This window comes from Rhinatrema bivittatum, chromosome 5 (assembly GCF_901001135.1).
Source record: "Rhinatrema bivittatum chromosome 5, aRhiBiv1.1, whole genome shotgun sequence".
Classification (NCBI taxonomy): Eukaryota; Metazoa; Chordata; class Amphibia; order Gymnophiona; family Rhinatrematidae; genus Rhinatrema; species Rhinatrema bivittatum.
The window spans coordinates 248,816,405-248,838,725 of NC_042619.1; the positions used below are offsets into that span (position 1 = coordinate 248,816,405).

General features: G+C 44.3%; 1 protein-coding gene across 16 annotated transcripts in view; it reads left to right on the plus strand.

Moving 5' to 3' along the window:
• ANK1 (ankyrin 1) overlaps positions 1-22,321 on the plus strand; it is a 332,523-nt gene that overhangs the window by 250,971 nt on the left and 59,231 nt on the right. The window contains exon 38 of one of the 16 annotated variants that reach the window (XM_029603731.1): positions 12,982-13,070. The exons of 13 other annotated variants lie outside the window; for them this stretch is intronic. In XM_029603731.1, the coding sequence (XP_029459591.1) occupies positions 12,982-13,055 (74 nt within the window). In that variant the 3' untranslated portion in view covers positions 13,056-13,070. Of the gene's footprint in view, positions 1-1,216; positions 1,353-12,981; positions 13,071-22,321 lie in introns of those variants that run through there. 2 more of the 16 variants (XM_029603734.1, XM_029603732.1) reach the window with 2 other exon arrangements.

A 22,321-nucleotide genomic window follows, 5' to 3' on the forward strand; every position in this document is an offset into this window, starting at 1 on the left:
CTTCTGGTTCCCAACCTTTTTTTATGTCGTTGCACAGCACCCGCCCTCCCTCTCCCTCCTTCCCCACCCCCAGCATCATCACCTTTCCTCCCACTTCTTGGGCGTCACCACCATCCCTTCCCACCTCCCTGCCATTATCACATTCCTTCCCTCCCACCCTCCTGGCATCACCATGTTCTCCTCCCACTCCCTGGCACCATTATCCCTTCCCTTCGGCATCACCATTATCCCTTCCCTTCCCTCCCTCCTCCCCCCCCCCCCATTTTCCCGGCATCACCGTTGCCCCTTTCCTCCTTCCCTCCCCATTGGCTTCATCGCGTTCCCTTCCCTTCCCCCACCCCCGTGGCAGTACCCATCTTCCCTTCCCCTTTCGGGATCACCTCTATTCAGCAAGAGAAATTGGGTGAGCGGTGTTCCTTACCTGCTGCTGCCGCCTCCACCTCCTGAAGTCAGAACCACCTGGGGCCCAGCTGCAGCCTTCTGAGACACTGCCAGCCCGGCCCAGTTCTGACTTCAGGGAGAAGGAAGCAGTGGCAGGTTAAGGGGCGCTGCTCGCTGACGCCTCTTGCCGGCAGGCAGGGCCAGGGGACACAGGGGGAAAAGAGAGAGAGAGATGAAGGCTGCTCCTGGCAGCAGCAGCAGCTGCGACCTGCCCTGTCTCCTTTCTGTAGAGGGGGGCCAAAATTTCATGGCACACGAGAGGGTCCCCCCCATTGCAACGAGGGTTGGGACCCTCTTGAGCTAAAACAGCTCTTGTGACCGCAGGGAGATGTTATCTGTACGAGAGCCAGCTGACTTGCTCACCCTGGCCAGCGAATCTCTGGCGGCTGTACCAGGCTTCCCTCCTTTGGTCTGTGACTGTGCCTTTCCCTCCCTGGTTCTGTCAGAACCATTTTACTCTGTGAGATTTTAACTTGTATGCATGCCAAGCAAACAGAGCCAAGGGCTCAAGGAATTGTCCTCTACCTCCCTCCACACAAGCACATTGTACAGACATAGTTGGTTTCTTTTGCTGCCTGTAAAATGATGGGTCCTTTGTATGCATTATTATTGGCAATGAGATGTGTATTAATGTGCTCGAGGTAGAGACACCTGTAAAAGTCACCTAGCCCAGACTGAGAATGTATAGCGCTGTCTTATTTCTCTTCCTGAATGATGGGTATTCTCTCTTTTTCCCTTTTTGTTGTTTGTTTCTTTTTTTTTTCTGATGTACTAGTTTATGCTGAGCAGGCCAATGCCTGTGCTGCAGGAAGCTCTACAACTTCACCTTTCTCCTCTGACCTCTGACCTCATCTTGACTCCTTGTCCTTTCACCCTCCTACACTACCTGTCTCCACTGTTTCCACCTCAGCCAGGTTCTGTGAGTGCTGCCTGTGCCCCAGACATATACCCCGTGCTTGTCGGCCTCTGTGTGTGTGCATGTACTTACTGTGTATTCATGTGCACCTTTTCAAGAATAACCAAACACTCTGTCAGACCCTCGCCTTTCATACCCCATCTTGTAAGGCTGCTCGCAGGGTAACTCTCATTATGTATATAGAGCCCATCTCACAATATAGCTTTTTCTTTATATCATCTTTGTTTTCCTTAGCCTAGGAAAGTTATTTGGAGATGCCGAAAAACACCGTAGCTTCGATCTTTCTCAGATGGCAAATTATTTTAATGTTAAACAATAAAAGCAATAGATTACTGGGGAAAAGAAATCTCCCACTTGCTCTGTCTTAGAAACTAAAATAAGATGCACGCGCACATACGCACACACACACACACATGCACACATACACACACACGCACACACACTCGCACACACACATACACACACGCACACACACACACACACATATACACGCACACGCACTCACACACGCACACACACACACACTTTCTCTCTCTTTCTCCCATGGCTGGGAGGATGGCACATACAAGGACAAAGAAAAAGAAGAACCCAATGAGCAAGAGGCAAGTAAAACCTCAAAGGAATCCTTACCGCGTTAAACATACCCGGCTCACTTCCCAGTAGGGATGCGCCTTTCAGTCTGCCAGTTTTCCAGAACAAGGTGGCCATGCACGTTGTGTTTGAATATCGGGGGTTATGTGGCTAAAAGTACCCCTGCGTCCCTATGCATTTTAAAATGATGGTACGAGATAGCCACATGCCTAGAACATGTAGATTTTTTGGGGGGAGGAAATTTAAGAGGACATTTTCAAAGCCAGGGAGATCTATCCGGGTAATTTGGCCTTTCTGTAAATCGCCTTCATGCGATCTGAATAAAACTACGCGCGGGGCTCCATAGTGCACGTACATGTAGCCAGACTGGAGGGGGAAGGTGTTCCTGGGAGGTGAGGGTGGGGATAAATTGGATTTTAAGGATCTACACATGCTGTTTTCCACTTATTTTTTCCCCCGTAGCAATTTTTTTTTTTTTTATAGGGAAAGCTGTGAGTGCAGTCAGCGCCGAGCGTGTTGCGTGCCTTTGCAGAAACGGCACGCGACATGTATTAATAATGCAGTGCAGTTTCCCTTTGAAATCTGGTGCTCAGTGGACTGGCGGACTTTGTATCTGGGTGGGCTCTTTGAAATGTTCTCCCTAAATACTCCCGTGTGCTTTCTGCCCCCTGATTCCTTTACCCCAGAACAGTCAAACCTATGCTCGGGTACGGCTGACCCAGGCAGGTTAAATTCTCATTTAAAATGTATCCCATCATATGCGGTGCGATAGGTTTTAGCTTCCTCAAGTACCAGCAGGAATCGGACAGAAATGTTTGGATTCGTTCAGGTCTGATAGGGTGTTGGGCTCGGAGAAGAGGCGACCAAAGGGTGAGGTAGGATTAGGGTGGAACATTAGGGAATGGCAGACTGCAGTGGCCCGGTGGTGCTGGGGGCTGCCACCATGGAGGGTCACTCTCTCAGTTTACGGAACGGGTCTTCTGCATCCCGGGTCAGTCGGGGCTGGGATTGCTGCAGAGGTAGCTTTGGCAGCACCGGGGGAAGAGGGTCGTTGTCTTCAGCAGGGGGGTGACACCTGGCAGCTGGATTCAGAGTCGATGATGCCAGGGTTTTGTAAGGAGTCCCGGTACATGGTCCCTGGCCGTCGCTGCAGTGAGCAGGACTAGGATTGATTTCTCTTAAAGTAGGTGGAGAATCCTTGGGTGGTTGCGAATGAAAGCTCAGTGGTGCCAGCATCCCAGCGTTTGGTTCTGATTGATCTGGAAGAAAAAAAAAAAAAAAAGAGAGAGCAGGAATTTCTGGCCCAAAAGGAAATGGTATATAAAGGGCTGTCTCAGGGTTCAGTTTCTGGACTCAGCTGCTTAGCTTTTTGCCAATCAGGGCTGGTGATGCTGCAGAGGTAGTGTTCACAACCCCAGGGAGGGGGAGGAGATATCACTCCATGGTGAAATCTAGTGGCTAGACTCAGAGTCCGTGTTAGCCGGGTACCAGAGGTAGCTGTGATCCGTGACCCCCCCCCCCCCAGCCAAGGACTGTCGCTGTGATGACTGGGCTGATTTGGAAGAGGATATAAACATGGGGAGGGGGTAACCCTAGGTGGTTGTGAATAAAGGTTTATGGAATTGGGGTCCTGCCCTGATTCCAGTTGAGCTTGAGGTATAAAGGAATAGAAGGGTACAATCAGGCTAAAAAGAAAAATCAGAAATGGTATATTTAACATAAATTGCTGAGTCTCTGGAATAGTCTGTATGATACAGAGGTGGAAACAGACCCATAGACCATGGGTTCAGACAAGCTGAAGGTAAATAATATAAAGCTAGCAAATTTATATACTCACCTTGCCCAAAGTGAACGGGTAGGCCAACTGGTCCTTGTCTGCTGTCACCTAAAGGGTTTTTTAAGGCTCCCCTGGCCTCTCGTGTCTGTGTAGGTGCTTGCTTGGGAGCAACTGTCTAATTAGGGTCTTGGATTCCCAGAGGATTCCACTTTTATTCCACATTAGTGGCGTGCAAGTTTTTTCAGGTCTGAATCATCAAAAAGGCAAGCAGTCTCCCTAAAACTAGATTCTAGAGAGATTATAAGGTATCATTAATATTTCCGGGGGGGGGGGGGAGTTGTGTGTGTTTTATTGAGTGGTAAATATGCATACCTATTGCTGTAAATCACTTTGGATGGCTCTTTGAGATGGTTAATAAGACAGTTTTAAATAAATGAATAAAAATACTCAAGGGTCTAGCTGATCATAGGAACTCTTGATCGTAATGATCCTGAGACTGCTTCTAGAATTGGCATAGAATCCTCTGTGCCCCATGAGCCCTCTAGGGAATCATGCAGCGAGTAAGGTGCTCTGTATTATGAAAAGTCATTTGCAGAATCCTGGTCTTTTAGCCCTTAGAAGAGCACCCAATTAACCAAATCCCTGGGGGAATTAGTGTTCCTTATTCAAGCGCCCAAGCACCTTTCTGAGTCTGAATTCTAGTTCTAAACAAGCTGGAAGAATGTAAAAAGGAGGACAAAACAGCCATAAAGCAAATGGGAAAACAGTGAACACAGGGCTTGACTGAAAGCGAAAGGCTACTTGTGGTGCTGCAGAAAGCAAGGCAACTCGGTAATTCCTCTGTGAGACCATGGAAAGTAAGGATGAGCTCCCAAAGATTTAGTAATAACTCCAGACTGAGCAGAACACAGGCTGGCAGCGCTCCAGCATTGCCTTCCTCCCAGTCCAGCAGAGGGAGCTCGGTAAAGACTCCAGAGCACAACCCAGTATGTTTTGTCTCTTCCGCATACACCCACAGATTTCAGGGTCGAGCAAAGAGGTGCAAGAGTCCTACAAGTCAGCTTGCACAGTTTTGAATTTGCGCCTCTTTTACCCAGAAATTCTACTTCCCACAACCTTAGTAAAGTAAAACATTCCATGGAAATAATTATGCGAACAAATATTGTTTCAAAAAGCGAAATATTAAAAAATGGGCAAACATGCTACACAGTGGCTTCTATGCCAGTTTTTTTTTTGCATGCATAATATTTTCTAGGATTCTTCTCCACCACAGGCTACAAGAAATGAAATAATTGAGCGAAAGTGCTCTTTTTAAAATTTTATATTTATTAATCTTATATCATAATTACAAAGTATATAAACTTTGCACAGAAAAGTGCTCTTTAAATAAACTGTGCCCACAAACTTGCTGGTAGGTGCTGAGCATGTCTTGTATCTGAAATTTAAATCTGCCTCCTTGGTACATACACCATATCCATTCATGTGCTTACAAATACGTGTGCTCGTCCATAGCCACACACTCACAGTTCCAGCCATTTATTTATTTATTTATTTACATATTTTAAACCATTTGTAGCCCCATTATAACAAACCAGTCATGCTAAGCGGGTTACAGCACATACATTTCATTAAAAAAACAAACCACAGAGAAAAATATACATTTTTCAAATAAAAAAATGCAATCCGAAAATAAACATTCTCAAAAGCAAGCACTTTACCCTACAGATGAAATCAGACCTTCTCAAATGCTTCTTTGAATAAAGAAGCTTTCAATTGCTTCCAAAGTATTTTTATATCATTAATTGCTCGCAGAGCACCGGGCAGGGAGTTCCAGATTGTGGGCCCTACTATAGAAAATGCCCGATTTCTGGTTTCTGTTAGACATGCTAACATACAGATAAATACATTATGTAAACAAACACACTACACTTAGGGGTAAATAATCAAAATGCCTGCCTTGCAACAAACCCCCTGGGTTATTTTTTACTGCAGGTTTTGTATCAATAGATAAAATAAGTCTACATAGGTATTTTGCTTTGATTATTGCCCAACGAAAAATTGCCTGCTTTCTGTTTTCTCTATGGATAATTTCTCTAGAAACAATATGTGTAGATTTGTAAAATCATACCTGCGCATATTGTTCCTCTCTCTACCCCCAGAAACACAACTAGCATATGTGGATATAAGTGTGCGCATTGTTCATAGCATGCATGCTTTTACCAGCAGACAGCTTAGAAAACATTCAAAGTCCCCATTTCTGCAGGTAAATTTTTTTTTTTTTACCTGCGGAAAGGCTCTGAATATTAATGTCTTTGATACCATCCTCTGCAAAATCCAGGAATCACCGACTCACAATCTGTCTGTGTACAAGAAACCTAACACCCATAAATACATTAATCACACAAGTATGTTATTCATACAACATACCTTACACACACACCATAGAAGATGCCAGCACTTAGGGATCATTTGGTCCACTTAGTGCTCGCCTGTCTATTGTGTTCTCACAGGTCTTTCTCCATGGGCAATCAGGAACAAATAGCCACACAAGTGGGTGACATCATCAGATGGCGCTGATGTGTAAAAAAGATCTCTCTCACAGTTCTCAATAAACTGAAAAAAAAGTCTTTGTGAGCATGCATGGGAGTTCCTACGCTGCTGTCCCTGTGCAAGCCAAATCAGTTTTTCCTCATCTGTGGTTGTGATCAGATATAGAGGATTTTTCTCTCACTTTGCCTTCACTGTGATTTTTTTTTTTGTAATTTTATTTTTCCTGTTTTTCTCAGTTTTTTGCGACTTTTTCAAGCAAAATTTAAAAGAAAGAAAGTAACAAGTAAGTCACCAAAATCAGGGAAAAGCCCACTTAAATTATGTAGTAAATTTCACCATAAAATGAGAAGCCAGGACAGACACAATTTTCGCATCATGTACCTACAACCAGATATAGGATCATGAAGCTCAAATATCAGTTGTCCTCAGCTTCAGAAAGAGAAAACTCCTCCTCAAAAGGCCGAAGAGTAAGAAAATCAGAGCCTAGAAATACTAACAAGGCTAGTTCCTCCTCTAGAGGACCTTCCAAAAAGAGGAAACATGATTCTTCAAAATCGGTGGATAAAAACCATAAAGATGAAAAATTGGCACATCCAAAAAAACACTGCACCAAGGAGTTGGTGCTGGAGCATTCATTGGCGCCAAGCATATTGGTGCCATTTACATCGGCACCATGCTCAAAGTGCCAGAATCAGTACCCACGGTACAAAACGTAATACCACAGAGACAACTAAGAAAGTGTATTCTGGCAAGAGAGTCAAAATGGCATCCAGTGCGGAGTCACGTCCAGTTGCTGTTCGCTACCTTGATTTCGTTGAATCTTTTTTCTGCATTATGTCTCCTAAAAGGAGACTATTTCTTCTCACCTTGAAGAACAGTCACTGATTACAGTGTGCATGTCTCTTGGAACTATTGCTACAGGGGGGAATATCCCAGTTGTGGGAACTAGCAAAGGAGCGCTACTCTCACCAGGGGACTTGGCTTCACTCAGCCCCCTTGCTCTTTGACCCCCACTGGCTCAGAGGTTTGGCCACTTTGAGTCATCAGTTTTGAAGAATTTTGAGGTCATAGACATGACACCAGTGGAGAGAGCTCGCAAAGCTGTGTGGGAGGACGTACAAGCTTTCCCAACTCTGCTAGGGAGAACTGGAGGTGAAATGGAGGTTACCAACCCGACACCCCTGGAGTTTTCAGGGGCTTCAGGATTGGATATTGGTGGAGTTCTCCCCATGTCTTCCCATTGCACAGAACAGCATCAGCCTCTGGGTGAGTTCCATCTTTCATCGATAAACAGGCTGTAGTGACCCTAGAGGCATTGTGGGAGTTAACAGCTGGGCTTGGGCATACAATAAAGGACTGCAATAAGAAAATTGATTTCCCTGTATGTACCCGGATCAGTCCAGACTCCTGGGTTTTGCCCCTCCTCTAGCAGATGTAGTCAGAGCAGTTATCAAAACAAAACTCCGCCTATAAATAGGCTGGTGCCACCTACAGTTCAGCAGTATTCTTCTGTCTCCAGCAGATGGTAGAGGTGCCCAACCTACAGTCTGGGCTGTATGCCTAAGTTGATTATCTTGTGTTTAGTTAGTTTAGGGGACTTTTTTGTCTTTTGTTTCTGGATTATTTCAGCTTTATTTAAAAAGAGTATAAAAGAAAGGAGCTTGTGCCAGCACAGTGGTCGTTAGCCTCCCAGGTGGTCATTAGGTTCTGAGAGAACTATCCCCCACTGGTCTGAGGCAGCTGCTTCATAGGGTCGAGGGCCCTACTTATCTTCTCAGCAGCTGGGTGCGATACCGGGGAGCCCAGCTCACTCCACCCGAAGGGATCAGCACATTGGACCACTGCTGGGAAAGTTTTATAATTTAAAAAAAGTTTTGCTTTCGTTTTCTCCCACGCCGGCTCTCTCTCCTTCACTCCCTGTCGCAGCGCGGCATTTGCCTTTCGTTTTGCTGTTTATTCATTGAATTCTCTTTAATTTATTTTATCTTTATTTTGCTGTCATGACTCAATGCCGCGTTCATCCGTTTGCCAAGTGTGCGGGTCGGTCCGCGTGCAGCTCTCCAGGGAGGGCCTTTGCTCGGCTTGCATCCCGGGGGGGGGGGGGGGGGGGCTGTCAAGAGCCAAATATATATATATATATATATTAAAATGGCAAAACTAGTTAAATCAAAGTCTGCCCCAGTCCCGATTGGGACGTCTGCTGCAATTCACTCTGAGGCTGATCAGTTCCCGTTCAGCATGGGAACGGGGGACCATTTTCCAGTCATTCCAGGGTTGTCTCTGGTGCAGCGCTGGGGGAGGGGGTTTTACCTCCTCCTCTTTCTCCCCAGCAAGGTTTCCCAAGGGACAGGGAACCTTTACAGCCTAATTCCACTGCAATGGAGAATAGCCTCAAGGGGGCCTCTGACTCCTCCTCTTCCTCTTTTTTGTCACAATTTGTGTTATTGCTTCATAAAGCTTACAAGGAGAGGAAGTTAGGGAAGCTGCAGTCTGGTAAAAAGGTCGTTTCTCAAGGATCTAAGCCCTCTGCTAAGAAAAGGTCTACCTCTAAGGGAGGTGCGGAGCCTGCTCAGCCTAAGCGTACGCCACCAAAGGGGGCGTACGCTTAGGGGTTCCCCAGATTAGGGGTTCCCATAGATTACTACGGATACTTCTAGTCAGGATTATGATCCAGATGACCCAGACCTTCTGCCCAAGCCCCCACAGGGGCTGGATGTAGACCCTGATTTACAGCACCAAGGCACAATGTGTGGGACGCATGCTGCAGAAGGGGATGACCCTAAGGTGGTGCGCCTCTTTAGAAAGGAAGAGTTGGGTCCCCTTATTCCTTCTATTTTAGCTAAACTGGGCATTGAAGGTCCCCCTGAGGAATCTAAACTGGGTGCTATGGATCCGGTGTTGCTGGGTCTGAGAGGCCCTGTTTCTTCCTTTCACTTTCATTTCTTGGCTACAGATTTGCTCTTCCGGGAATGGGATACCCCGGACCTGGGATTGAAAGTGTGTAAAGCCATGGACAAGCTATATCCTCTGCCAGAGGATGCTTTACAGCTGCTTTGAGTACCCAAGGCAGATGCGGCAGTGTGCGCTGTTACCAAGAAGACCACGATCCCAGTTACTGGAGCTACAGCACTCAAGGACCTGCAAGACAGGAATTTGGAGGTGCAACTTAAAAGGATTTTTGAGATTTCAGCGCTGGGAGTGCATTCGGCTATTTGCAGCAATTTCGCCTTACGAGCAGGTCTCCACTGGATTCAGCAGTTGCAAGCTAACGCTGCCTTATCAGATGAAGAGGCGGCCCAGGCAGGTTGTCTAGAAGCTTTGGTGGCGTACAGCACGGATGCACTACATGATCTACTGCACACATCGGCTAGATCCATGGTTTCAGCTGTCTCAGCTCGTAGGATCCTCTTTTGAGAAACTGGTCGATGGATGTCTCCTCCAAGTCACAGCTAGGGTCCTTGCCCTTCAAAGACAAACTACTTTTCGGTAAAGACCTGGAAGATATGATCCAATCTCTGGGGGAGAATAAGATTTCTAATTTCTCCCTGCGGTTAGGAAACCAAGCGAAGAGTGGTGCAGGACATTTTGCAATGACTTCTGCAACTAGGGGCCATCGTCTCAGTGCCTCCGGAGGCAAGAAGGAAAGGCCATTACTCCATTTACTTCATAGTGCCAAAAAAAGAGGGATCCTTTTGGCTCATTCTGGATCTGAAAAAAGTAAATAGATGTCTCCGGGTCCCCCGGTTTTGCATGGAGACGCTCTGGTCAATCATTGCCTCTGTGCGCAAGGGAGAGTTTCTAGCATCCTTAGACCTCACGGAAGCAGATCTTCATATAGGCATTCAGTCAGACCACCAGAGGTTTCTTCGATTTTCGGTACTGGATCAGCATTTTCAATTTCAGGCTCTGCCCTTCAGTCTAGCCACAGCGCCCAGGACATTCACCAAGGTGATGGTGGTGGTGGCAGCCCATCTCCGCAGGGAAAGGTTGCTGGTGCATCCTTACTTGGACGATTGGCTGATTTGTGCAAAATTGAAAGCACTTGCCCAGGAGGCGATTCAGAGAGTACTTCAGCTCCTGCAATCGCTGGGATGAGTGGTCAATTTCACCAAGAGCCGACTGGAACCCACTCAGTCATTGGAGTATTTGAGTGCTCTATTCAACACTCAGCAGGGCATAGTTTTTCTTACCACGGAACGCATCTCCAAGCTGCAAGTCCAAGTAAGAGGTTTAATGCTCAAGCACCCACCCAGAGTCAGAGATTATTTACAGGTTCTCGGGTCGATGACTTCAAGATCAGAACTTGTACCCTGGGCCTTTGCTCATATGAGGCCTTTACAGTCCGCCTTGCTTTCCCAATGGAACCCAGTCTCCGAGCTTTTTCATCTACCTTTGCCGCTTACGGAGGCAGTGCGATCCACTCTCAACTGGTGGTTGGTGACAGACAATTTAGTTCCCCTGGAAGTGCCCGACTGGACAGTGGTCACCACCGATGCCAATTTCTCTGGTTGGGGAGTGGTATGCCAAGGGAAATCAGTACAAAGACTTTGGTCTCCCGTTGAATCTCTCTGGTCGATCAATCGACTAGAAACCAGGGCGGTATGGTTGGCATTGCAAGCATTCCATCCTCTCCTCCAGGGCAAGTTGGTCAGAATTCTCTCAGACAATGTGACCATGGTGGCGTACATCAATCGCCAAGGAGGAACCAGAAGTCAACCGGTGGCGATAGAAGATCAACAATTGATCAGCTGGGCAGAACAAAACTTGGCAAGCATAGCAGCATCTCACATCGCCGGTGTGGACAACGTTCAGGCAAACTTTATAAGTCATCACCATCTCGATCCCGGGGAATGGGAATTGACGGACGCGGTTTTTCAACTCATTTGCGACGTATGGGGCACGCCCAGCATGGATCTCATGGCGACATTTCGGAATGCCAAAGCTCCACGGTTCTATGCTCGGTGGAGAGAGACAGGAGCAGAAGGGGTAGATGCCGTTGTGCTACCTTGACCCACAGAGGTTCTTCTGTACATCTTTCCGCCTTGGCCATTGATCGGCAAAGTGCTCAGGCGGATAGAGATCCATCCAACGGAGGTCATCCTGGTAGCTCCAGAATGGCCGAGACGTCCCTGGTTTGCGGACCTTCTCAATCTTGCCATGGAGGGCCCGCTGCGGTTTCCAGTTCTCCCGGACCTGCTGCATCAAGGGCCTGTTTGGAAGAAGTCAATCGCTTCTGTCTAGTGGCATGGCTTTTGAAAGGCAGAGGTTAAGTCGCAAAGGCTGTTCTCCGGCTGTAGTAGCCACACTCCTCCAATCGGTAAGACTTCTACCAATCTCACGTTTGTTAGAGTATGGAAAGTTTTTGAGACTTGATGTCTGCATGAAGAGGTCACACCTACCCGGTCTTAGGTGTCAGATATTCTGTGTTTTCTACAATCTGGTGTAACAGTTTGTCATGTAGTTCCCTCAGAGTGCAAGTGGTGGCGCTTGGTTGTTTGTGTGGATCCATCCAGGGCATAGCATTAGCTGCACATCCGGATGTAGTTTGTTTTCTTAAGGGAGCAAAACACTCGCGTCCTTCACTTTGGCATCCCTATCCGTCATGGAGTCTGAATTTAGTCCTCACTGCTCTTTGTTCAGCGCCTTTTGAACCCTTGAAGAGATCGACTCTAAAAGTTCTTACCTTGAATGTGATTTTTCTGGTGGCCATTACATCGGCTCGTAGGGTGTTGGAACTCCAGGCACTTTCATGTAGGGAACCCTTTTTGCGGATTTCGGATTCGGGAGTTTCTTTAAGGACAGTTCTGTCTTTCTTGCTAAAAGTGGTTTCCTCTTTTCATGTCAACCAATCGGTTGATCTGCCGGCCTACACGGAGTTAGACCGTTCGGATCCTTTGGCTGGTGACTTGCGGAAGCTTGATGTTCGCAGAGCTTTGCTGCATTACCTAGAGGTTACAAATTCGTTTTGTGTGTCTGACCATCTCCTTGTGCTGTGGAGCGGTCCTAAATGAGGACAGCAGACGTCCAAAAGTACTATAGCTCGTTGGCTAAAAGCGGCTATTAGTTTGGCCTATCTCCTTCGGGGTAGATCCCTTCCTACGGGTCTGCGTGCCCACTCTACTCGTTCGCAAGTGGCGTCTTGGGCAGAGTGTCAGATGGTATCACCACAGGAGATATGCAGGGCGGCTATGTGGAAATCCTTGCATACTTTTGCAAGACATTACAGACTTGATGTTCAGGCTCCAGTTGCGGGAGGATTTGGAGAGGGAGTGCTTCGAGCGGGCCTCTCCAGGTCCCATCCCAATTAAGGAAGCTCTGGTACATCCCAGGAGTCTGGACTGATCCGGGTACGTTCAGGGAAAGGAAAATTAGTTTCTTACCTGACAATTTTCGTTCCTGTAGTACCACGGATCAGTCCAGAATCCCGCCCGTCTCAGACATGAGAGAAAAGGAGAGTCCGCTCGGTTCTTTTAAATTATCTTATTTCAGATTGGCAGAGTTCTGAATTTCGTCCTCAAGTGGTTCTCAAGGTTTAGGTCCTGGGAGGGTTCAGTGGACCGGTTTGTTTCTTTTACTGTATATAGTTATAATGTTTTTGAGATTTCCATTCTGCTTTGACATTGAGTAATACTGCCGAACTGTAGGTGGCACCAGCCTATTTATATGCAGAATTTGTTTTGATAACTGCTCTGTCTCCATCTGTTAGAGGGGGGGCAAAACCCAGGAGTCTGGACTAATCCGTGGTACTACAGGAACGAAAATTATCAGGTAAGAAACTAATTTTCCTATAGTCTTCTATTCAAACTATGGGATCTGATATCAAGAAAATCCAAGACTTTAATACGGCTATGATTAAAGATAGGAATTTTCTATCTAGAAAAATTGAACTGTTAGAAAATTGGAATCGACATTTGAATCTCAGGCTGTTGAACTTTCCTAAAATATTGGGGGAACTGCCTTATATTACCTTAAAAAGATACTTTCATGACGTTCTGTTTATTCCAGAGGATCAGGTTCCCTCAATTAACAAAGTTTTTTTCCTGCCAACTCCAGGCCAACCTGAGGGTTCTGCAGAATTATTTAATCTTAACAACTTTCTAGAGCCGTCTGGGACTGAAGTGATAGAATATAATACATTGGTAGTACCTTCTGAAATAGCACAGGGTGTCAGTAAGACCATGAGATTCTACTTCAGGCACTTGAATTCTCCATTTTATGATCTTGATACTTCAAAGATAACACAAGAGAGAAGAGGGTTTCTTGCAATGAGACAGGAAACTGTTTCCAGAGGTGCCTCTTTTTTGTTTTACGTTATCCCTGTAAATGCATCGAGAAATGGAATAATGACTATTATATTTTTTTTGACCCTGAACAGCTAAGAGTCTTTTTGGATGCCAAGAAACAGCCACTTGTCCCGCACGCTGCTAATCAGTTAGGGCCTAGATATGAATTTATCAGTAATTCAGTCAGGGTAAGCCTTTTCTTGTTAAAGTTGTGTTTTCTTTTCTTTTTATATCCTTGGAATCCTGCCTCCCTGCTTCTTTTTTGTAATGAGATAGGTTTAATATTGTATTTCTGTGGTATGTAATTTTCAATACTTTATTGGTTTTGGCACCTAAGTGTTTCCTGAACAAGGTTTTTTTTTTTGCTTTTATGATTGAAACTTGTAAATAAACAGTTTAGAAAAAAAAAAAAGAGAGTCTATTCTGATCACAAGTTCACTCCTCCCATTTTATTACCATGAGGGACAGAAGCAAGAGTCTACAATGGAGAGTTCACCTATGATAATTCTGGACTGTGAAGTCATGAATTACTCAGACCATACTTTAAAACAGACCTTTCTCCAGAGCTACAGAGGAGTAGTACACTTCTGGAGGACTTGTCTTATCCAGCTTTCTTGCTCAAAACTTCACAAAATATTCTTTTTCAGCTGCAGGAAACTACTCAGGAAGTGGAGGAACTCCAGAGGGTGTTGAAATGTATGCAGCCACAAAGACAATTTAAAGCAGTGCCTGTGCATAAAACCTTGCACGATCTTTAGGCAAAAATTGGAAGAATCCATTATCTGTTTTTCCAGTCACAAAGACAGTAGATATTAAATACAAACTGCAACAATGTCTAGGACACACAGAGGTTCAACTGCCTCATGACTCTCTGATAGTAGAGTCTGCAGTGAGGAAGGCTAGAAAACCCACAGCTTTCTCACCCATTCCACCTACAAAAGAATCCAAATTAAGGGATTCAATTGGAAAAAGTAATTTCAAATGTCAGTGCTTTAATCCAGAGTGGCTGTGCATCAGTACAGATGATGCAATATTTGTATAACACCTAACAAAAGACAAGAGATACCTCTTCCACCCTGCATCAAAAAGATAATGAAAAATGTATGATGCTTATGATGCCTCTGCAAGATCCTTGGCTATGGCCATAGCCATTAGAAGACTTAGTGTGGCTGAAAGTTTCTATGCTGTGAGAGGAGACAATCTTTTTGGAGAAAAAGTAAAGGAGGCAGTGAACATTATTAAAGAGCACTACACTGCTCTTCAAACTCTAGTGTCGACATCTACGGAACATCCATTTCAGTCCTGTTCATTTAAGAAACCTTACAGTTACTATAGTAAAAGAACATATTTCCCATTTCCCTACTAGAAACAAAGATCATATGTGCAACAACAATACCAATACCAGCAGCCACGCCCCAAAAATAGAGAAAAAACACAACGTGCAGAAGTCAGAGTTTTTTACTTCCCCTTTTTTCAAACCCTTCCAGTACGGGGAAGGCTTCAGTTCTTTTATCCACTCCAGGTCACCATTACAATAGATAAAACAGTTCAACATCATAAACTTAGGTTATCATCTGAATTTCCAGTCATACCCTCCAGACAATCTATATCATCCCCATCATCACCCAAAGGAACAAATCACAACTCCTGAAGCAGAAGTAGATTCCTTGCTGAAAGCTTGCGCCATAGAGCACATGGATTCCACTATGACAGAGATGGGGTTTTACTCCAGATATTTCCTAATCCCCAAGAAATCAGGAGACTCCATTCAATCATAGACCTCAGGGACTTAAAAACCTATCTATAAACAGAGAAATTCAGAGTGAGCTTTTTGGGTACTATTCTCCCTCATTTAGAAAAGAACAAACAACTAGCCATTCTAGACGTGAAAGATGTGTATCTCTATATTCCTATTCATCAATCTCACATGGACGTGCCGATTTTATAATATGTGCGTGGCAACACATGTATGTTATAAAATCCATGCCCGTGTGCACATGTGTGCCCGATTTTATATCAGCGTGCGCATGTGTGCACGGGTGCCCAGTCGAGCGCATGGGGGAGGGAGTTTTTGAAAAAAATGCACAGCGACTCAAGTAGGCCTACCCCAGTTTCCTCCCAGTCCACTCCAATAAAGTCCAATAAAGAGCGCACTGGGAGGGAACTTCCCTAACCTCCTACCTAACCTTCCTCCCTTTTCCCCTTTCCTCCCCTTTCCTCCCCGACCCCTAAACCCACCCTAACTACGCAAAAGTTTTTTGTTTTTTTAACTTTCTTCATCCTGGTAGTTGAAGTAAGTTGCACGCATCGGCTGATTGCTGGCACGTGAGTCACCAGGACAGCGCAAAATGGCGCTGTCCCAGCCCGCCCAGACCCTCCTCTGGCCCACCCCTTTTTGCTCTGCTGGCACTTCTGTGCATAGCTGCAGATACGCTCGCGACTGGGCCATTTAGAAAATGTGCTCGGTGCGCGCTCGGCCCGGCCAAGTGCGTATCTGCTGGGATTTGCACGCGCTGGTGTTTGAAAATTCAGCAGAAAATGCCTAACAGTAGTAGCAGCTCACCTGAAGAAGAAAACCATTCTAGTGTCCTTATATAGATGACTGACTACTATCAAAGAGATCCTACTCTCAGTCCAGAATCAACATGCACCTAATGGCCAACATTCTAAAATAACTAAGGTTCATTGACAATGTGGAAAAATCCCAGTTAAAGCCCACATGATATCTGGAATTTATGGGAGCCCAAATAAACATCAAAATAATCAAAGCTTTCTTGCCTATCAAGAGAATGCACAGCCTCATAAATATAGTTTGAACAGTTTCAAACTATATTAACATATATATATATAGTATATATATGTTACTATAGTATACTATATATAGTAACAGCCAGACCTCTCAATGCAGATGTTGAGTTATATGGCAGCTACATTGTATGTGAGGCCGATGGCAAGGTAACATATGAGAGAAGCACAATGGCACCTCAAGCTGAATTGAAAGCAATATCGTCATCCATTATCCAAAAGGATATTAGATTCTACAGATGTCTGAAATTCTATAATGTGGTGGATAGAGCCATGAAATCTCTGTGGTCTTCCTTTCCAGCAAGCCTTAACCACAGATGCATCACATTTAGGATGGGGGTGCTCATCTAAACATTTGTTCTCAAGGAACATGGATCATACGAGAAATGGGTCAACATTTCAATTTATTGGAATGCCGCACCATCTTTAATGCTCTTCTTGTATTCAAGAATTGGATAAAGAAACCTGTGCAAATTCAAACACACCATCAAATAGCCATGTTTTATATAAACAGGCAGGGAAGCACAGGATCTGTGAACCTATGCAGAGAGGCAGTCAAGATTTAGAACTGGGCAATACTGAAGGACATCACATTATCAGCGATCAACCTTCAAGGGAAGGACAGTATTCTAGCAGACACTCTCAGTCATCATCTTCACAAATGGTCTTCACATCATACAGGTGTACAAAACCTTTTCCTAGAATGGGGAACTCTTTTAATAGACCTTTTTGCATCATAAGAACATAAGAACATAAGAAAATGCCATACTGGGTCAGACCAAGGGTCCATCAAGCCCAGCATCCTGTTTCCAACAGTGGCCAATCCAGGCCATAAGAACCTGGCAAGTACCCAAAAACTAAGTCTATTCCATGTAACCATTGCTAATGGCAGTGGCTATTCTCTAAGTGAACTTAATAGCAGGTAATGGACTTCTCCTCCAAGAACTTATCCAATCCTTTTTTAAACACAGCTATACTAACTGCACGAACCACATTCTCTGGCAACAAATTCCAGAGTTTAATTGTGCGTTGAGTAAAAAAGAACTTTCTCCGATTAGTTTTAAATGTGCCCCATGCTAACTTCATGGAGTGTCCCCTAGTCCTTCTACTATCCGAAAGAGTAAATAACCGATTCACATCTACCCGTTCTAGACCTCTCATGATTTTAAACACCTCTATCATATCCCCCCTCAGTCGTCTCTTCTCCAAGCTGAAAAGTCCTAACCTCTTTAGTCTTTCCTCATAGGGGAGTTGTTCCATTCCCCTTATCATTTTGGTAGCCCTTCTCTGTACCTTCTCCATCGCAATTATATCTTTTTTGAGATGCGGCGACCAGAATTGTACACAGTATTCAAGGTGCAGTCTCACCATGCAATCAATCACAAACCTCCTTTGTATTGTTCCAAAAGATCAGAGATCCAAGCATATGCACCAGATACATTTCTCATCCAATGGAACAAAAGTCTCATGCATGCTTTTCCACTGACTCCACTAATCTCAAAGACTTTGTTAAAATTAAGAAGGGACAAGGGAAAGATGATACTCATAGCTCCTTTCTGCCTTGCCAAATATGGTTCCCATGTTTCAGAGGTTAACCATAGCTCCACCGATTTATCTTCCAATTAGTTGTTCCAGAGTTCTTTACACAATTCCAAGGCTCACTTCTCCAACCCAATCTCTAGTCCTTGACGCCCACAGTATGAATGCTGAGAGCAAATGTAATGGATAACTGTAACCAACATGCCAGCAGTATGTCTCACTCACAATCGTCAGCTCAGTCAGCAGAATTTTATTAGCTGGAATCTTTTAAATAATTGACACCATCTTAGTTTTGCAGAAAAACACAGGAAGTGATTGTATAGTGGATTTTTTTAAATATATAAATAAAGCACACAAAGGGAAACAAGCTGTAATTTATTTCTCCTGCTAATCAAGCCACAGAAATGCAGTCTGCTAAAACAAAATGCTACTTCCTGAGCTCCCAGAATTACTTACCCATCTAGCCAGAAGTAAATACAAACCAGTCTGAGTCAGGTTAGAGAAAAACTCTATTAATAGCATTCTTTATGCTAAGAACACAGATAAGTTAATCAGCACATCTTACCTGCTCAGAAGTAAGAACAAACTTACCCCTAGGTTTATCATTTTGCTATAAAATTGCAAAAAATAGCACCCATAATAAAAAAAAAAAGACAAGTAGGCTTTTATCATATTTTGGGTTGAGAGAGAGAGAGACTCTCTTATATAAGTAAACTATTTATTTATACCACTGTAAGAGGGGCAACTAGTAACTCAGGGTAAAGTTTTGATGGTGGGCTAGGTTTTGGGGGGCAATTGTACATGCACAGTCAGAGGTAGGAACAGCACAGTCAACATCAGTGAAGATTTGATGTGATTTGGAGTGAGGAAAGGCACATAAAGATGAGATTTGTACATCATACTCTCAACCTAGCTTGAGTGCATCAAGCTAGGTTGAGAATGGCCCCTCTTACAGTGGTATAAAAAGTTGACTAATATGTGTGCTTCCCTAGAGGCTCTCTCTCCCCCGCCCCCCCCCCCCCCCCCAAAAGGATTTGCAGTATTTATCATAAATTCCATTTTGGCCATAACTCCCAGAAAAAAGGTGTAATTAAATCCCATGATAGCATATGTTACACTATCGCACGCAATGTTAAGCACCCCTCATTTCATTTACTCCTCCCACGTGACTAAATTTTTAAAATTTGCATACGCATCTCGCAAAGCATTATTTATTGTGTTATGGCGTTATCGCAGGCGTTCGGGCCGTAATGCCCGTGATAAGGCTCTAATGCAGTTTGAAAAACGACCCTCTTTATGACCTCTAAGACAGGCAACAAGGATGGGAAAGAGAAAGAGGAGGAAAGCAAGGGAGGGAGAAACAACAAATTGCTCATGCTGAATATTGACTTAAAACGTTGAAATAACAGGGTGCTTCCATTATCACAACTTTTGTAATATCAAGCAGAACTGTACAGAAAGGAGTAAGGACTTTTGGCTGTTTGTAGAAATAACCAGTCACCTGCAGATTGCACATTGGAAGAATCCAGCACCCAAAGAAAAAGCACTGTAGTTAGACATAAAGAAAATGTCCAGCAGTAAATATTCAATAGGAGAAATATTTCTCATATTATTATTATGTCTGGTACACAAAGTAGTAATGAACATACTTTTTTCAACAGAAATGGAAAAAAAAGTTAGTTTAGCAGCTACAAAACCCACCAGTCAGTGAAGATCTTGATTACCTGTTTAAACTCACCATTGCTTCAATACCTTTTGCATCTCTCCAATTCAGGATTGAAAGCATCCTCTTAAGAATTCATTTGAGTATAATAACAGCATACCATCACCAGGTAGAAGGTGTGCATTTATATCAAATACCAGTAATGTCAAGATTCATTAAAGGTATGCTTCATCTAAAACTCCTTTTATGAACTCCTTCTGCATAATGGATCCTCAACGTAGTTCTTTACCAACTAATAAAACCCCCTTTTCAGCCTTTGGCAACTACAGCAATTAATTGAATGTCTTGGAAATTACTTTTTCTCATAGCAATAACAGCCACATGAAAAGTAAGCAAACTGCAAGCATCTGTAACCTATCCACTGTATACACAGATCTCTCCAAATAAAACTGTTCTAAGAACTCACGCAAAATTCCATCCAAAGATAGTTTATCAATTTCATTCGAATAATCTATTGACCTTCCACATTCTTTCCATAACCTCACACATCCTCAGCGGAACAGAATCTTTACATGTTGCACTGTAGAAGAACTTTTCTATTTAGACAGAACAAAATCCTTCACAAAATCTACACAATTTCTTTCTTTTTTTGGAAAACAATAAAGGAGGCCCAGTTAAAAAGCAGACTTTGGCTTCTTGGCTATCACAGTGTATTTCCTTTGCTACTCTAAAGCAGGAGTTCCTCCCATGGAAGATCACAGCACATGGATTGCTCCTTCGATAGCTCATGTAAGCCAAACTGCAGTTCGAGACATCTGTAAAGCAGCTACGTGTTATGCCAGCCACGCATTTACAAAGCATTATTGTTTGGAACAAGATTCATGTAATGATGTCAGCTTTGGCCAAGCAGCTCTCCAGAAGGTATTTCATTAACAGTTTCAACTTCCTATTTTTTTCGCCTATGAATTGCATTAAAAAAAAAAGAATAATATTAAAGAAGCAGAGGAATGAAACTGAGATATAAAATGCAAGCCTTAGCTGGGGAGTCCCAACTTGTGGCTATTTGTTCCTGCTTGTCCATGGAGAAAGCGAAGTTGCTTATCTGTAGCAGGCATTCTTCGTGGACAGCAGAACAAATTAGCTACACAATCTCTCCCACATCTTGAAGCTGAAGCTCATCTAGGGAATTACTGACTTGGCTTGTGTGGAGACAGCAACACAGGAACTCCCATGCATACTCATAGACTTTTTTCAATCTATGAGAGCTGTGAGGGAGACCTTTTTTCTCACAGGACAAGCAGGATGGTAGTCCTCACATATGGATGACATCACAGGATGGAGCCCAATTACGGAACACTTTTGTCAAAGTTTCTAGAACTTTTACTGGCACCTACTGGGCATGCCCAGCATGGCACTAAACCTGCAGCCAGCAGGTTTAGTCCCTCTTCAGTCTTCTTTTTTCCGCGCAGCAGTAGCCACGCGGGTCAAGGAACTCCACAGAGATTCCTGACAGGAATTTTCCTCACAGAATTACTAAAATCTTTCATACCCCACAGGGATCCCTCCTTCGAATTTTTGACTCCGCGGTACTCCGGTAAGTTTTTACCCGTTTTTGGTCGATTCCCGTCGAGTTTGGCCCTCGCGGCCTACTGGCCGTCGACCATACCATGGCTAAATTTTTCAAAGGCCATAGCGTCAGGGTTCCTTCGGTGCCTGGACTGTACTCGTACCATGTCCATTACAGACCCGCATAAAGTCTGTGTAATGTGTCTCCGGTGCGAGCATGATGTCCTGATTTGCACCAAATGTGCCTTAATGACACCAAAAGGTCGCAAGGCCAGAATGGAGAAAATGGAACTTCTCTTCCGTTCTCAAATTCCAACACCGTCTATTGCATCGACGTCGTCTGAACTGGCACCGTCCACTTCACGCCAGTATTGGCCACCTGCCAGTGACCGTCCGGCGTCAACAACTTCTCGGCCAAGGCTGAAGAGGGACCCCTGATGGCAGCAGGGTTAGTGCCATGCTGGGCATGCCCAGTAGGTGCCAGTCAAAGTTCTAGAAACTTTGACAAAAGTGTTCTGTGATTGGGCTCCATCCTGTGATGTCACCCATATGTGAGGACTAACATCCTGCTGTCCTGTGAGAACACCTGTTACAGGTAAGCAACATTTGCTTTCTCCATTTGCACTGTCTGAAGACATCACCCAGACACCCATTAGGATGGCGAATTTGTTCTGCTCTCCACAGAGAACACCTGTTACAGATAAGCAACCACTTATTTTCTGGTCTTTTCACTCCCTCTTCCCATCACTAAAGCCCCTTTGTGTCTGTCCCGTGCATGCCTAAAATCTGCCTCTGTTTTGACTCTTACTAGCTGTGTGTTCCAGGTGTCCACTACCCTGTCAGTTATAAAGTATTTTATCCCTGTCCTTGACTTTTCATTTTATGGAAAAAGCTTCCTTCTGGTATTTTATTAAAGCCTGTTAGGTATTTGAATGTTTGTATTATATCTCCACCTTTCCATCTTTCTTCTAGAGAGTGTGTACATCGTTAGCTCCCTCAGTCTCTCTTTGTATGATTTATAGTGCAGGCCATATACCATTTTGATGGACCTTCTTTGAGTGCCTCTATCTTGACAATGCCCTTTGGAGATGTGGTTTCCAGAACTGAACATAGTTCTCAGTATGGGGTCCCACCAAAGACCTGTAGAGAGGTAATATTGCTTCCCTCTTTCTACTAGTGATACCTTTTTT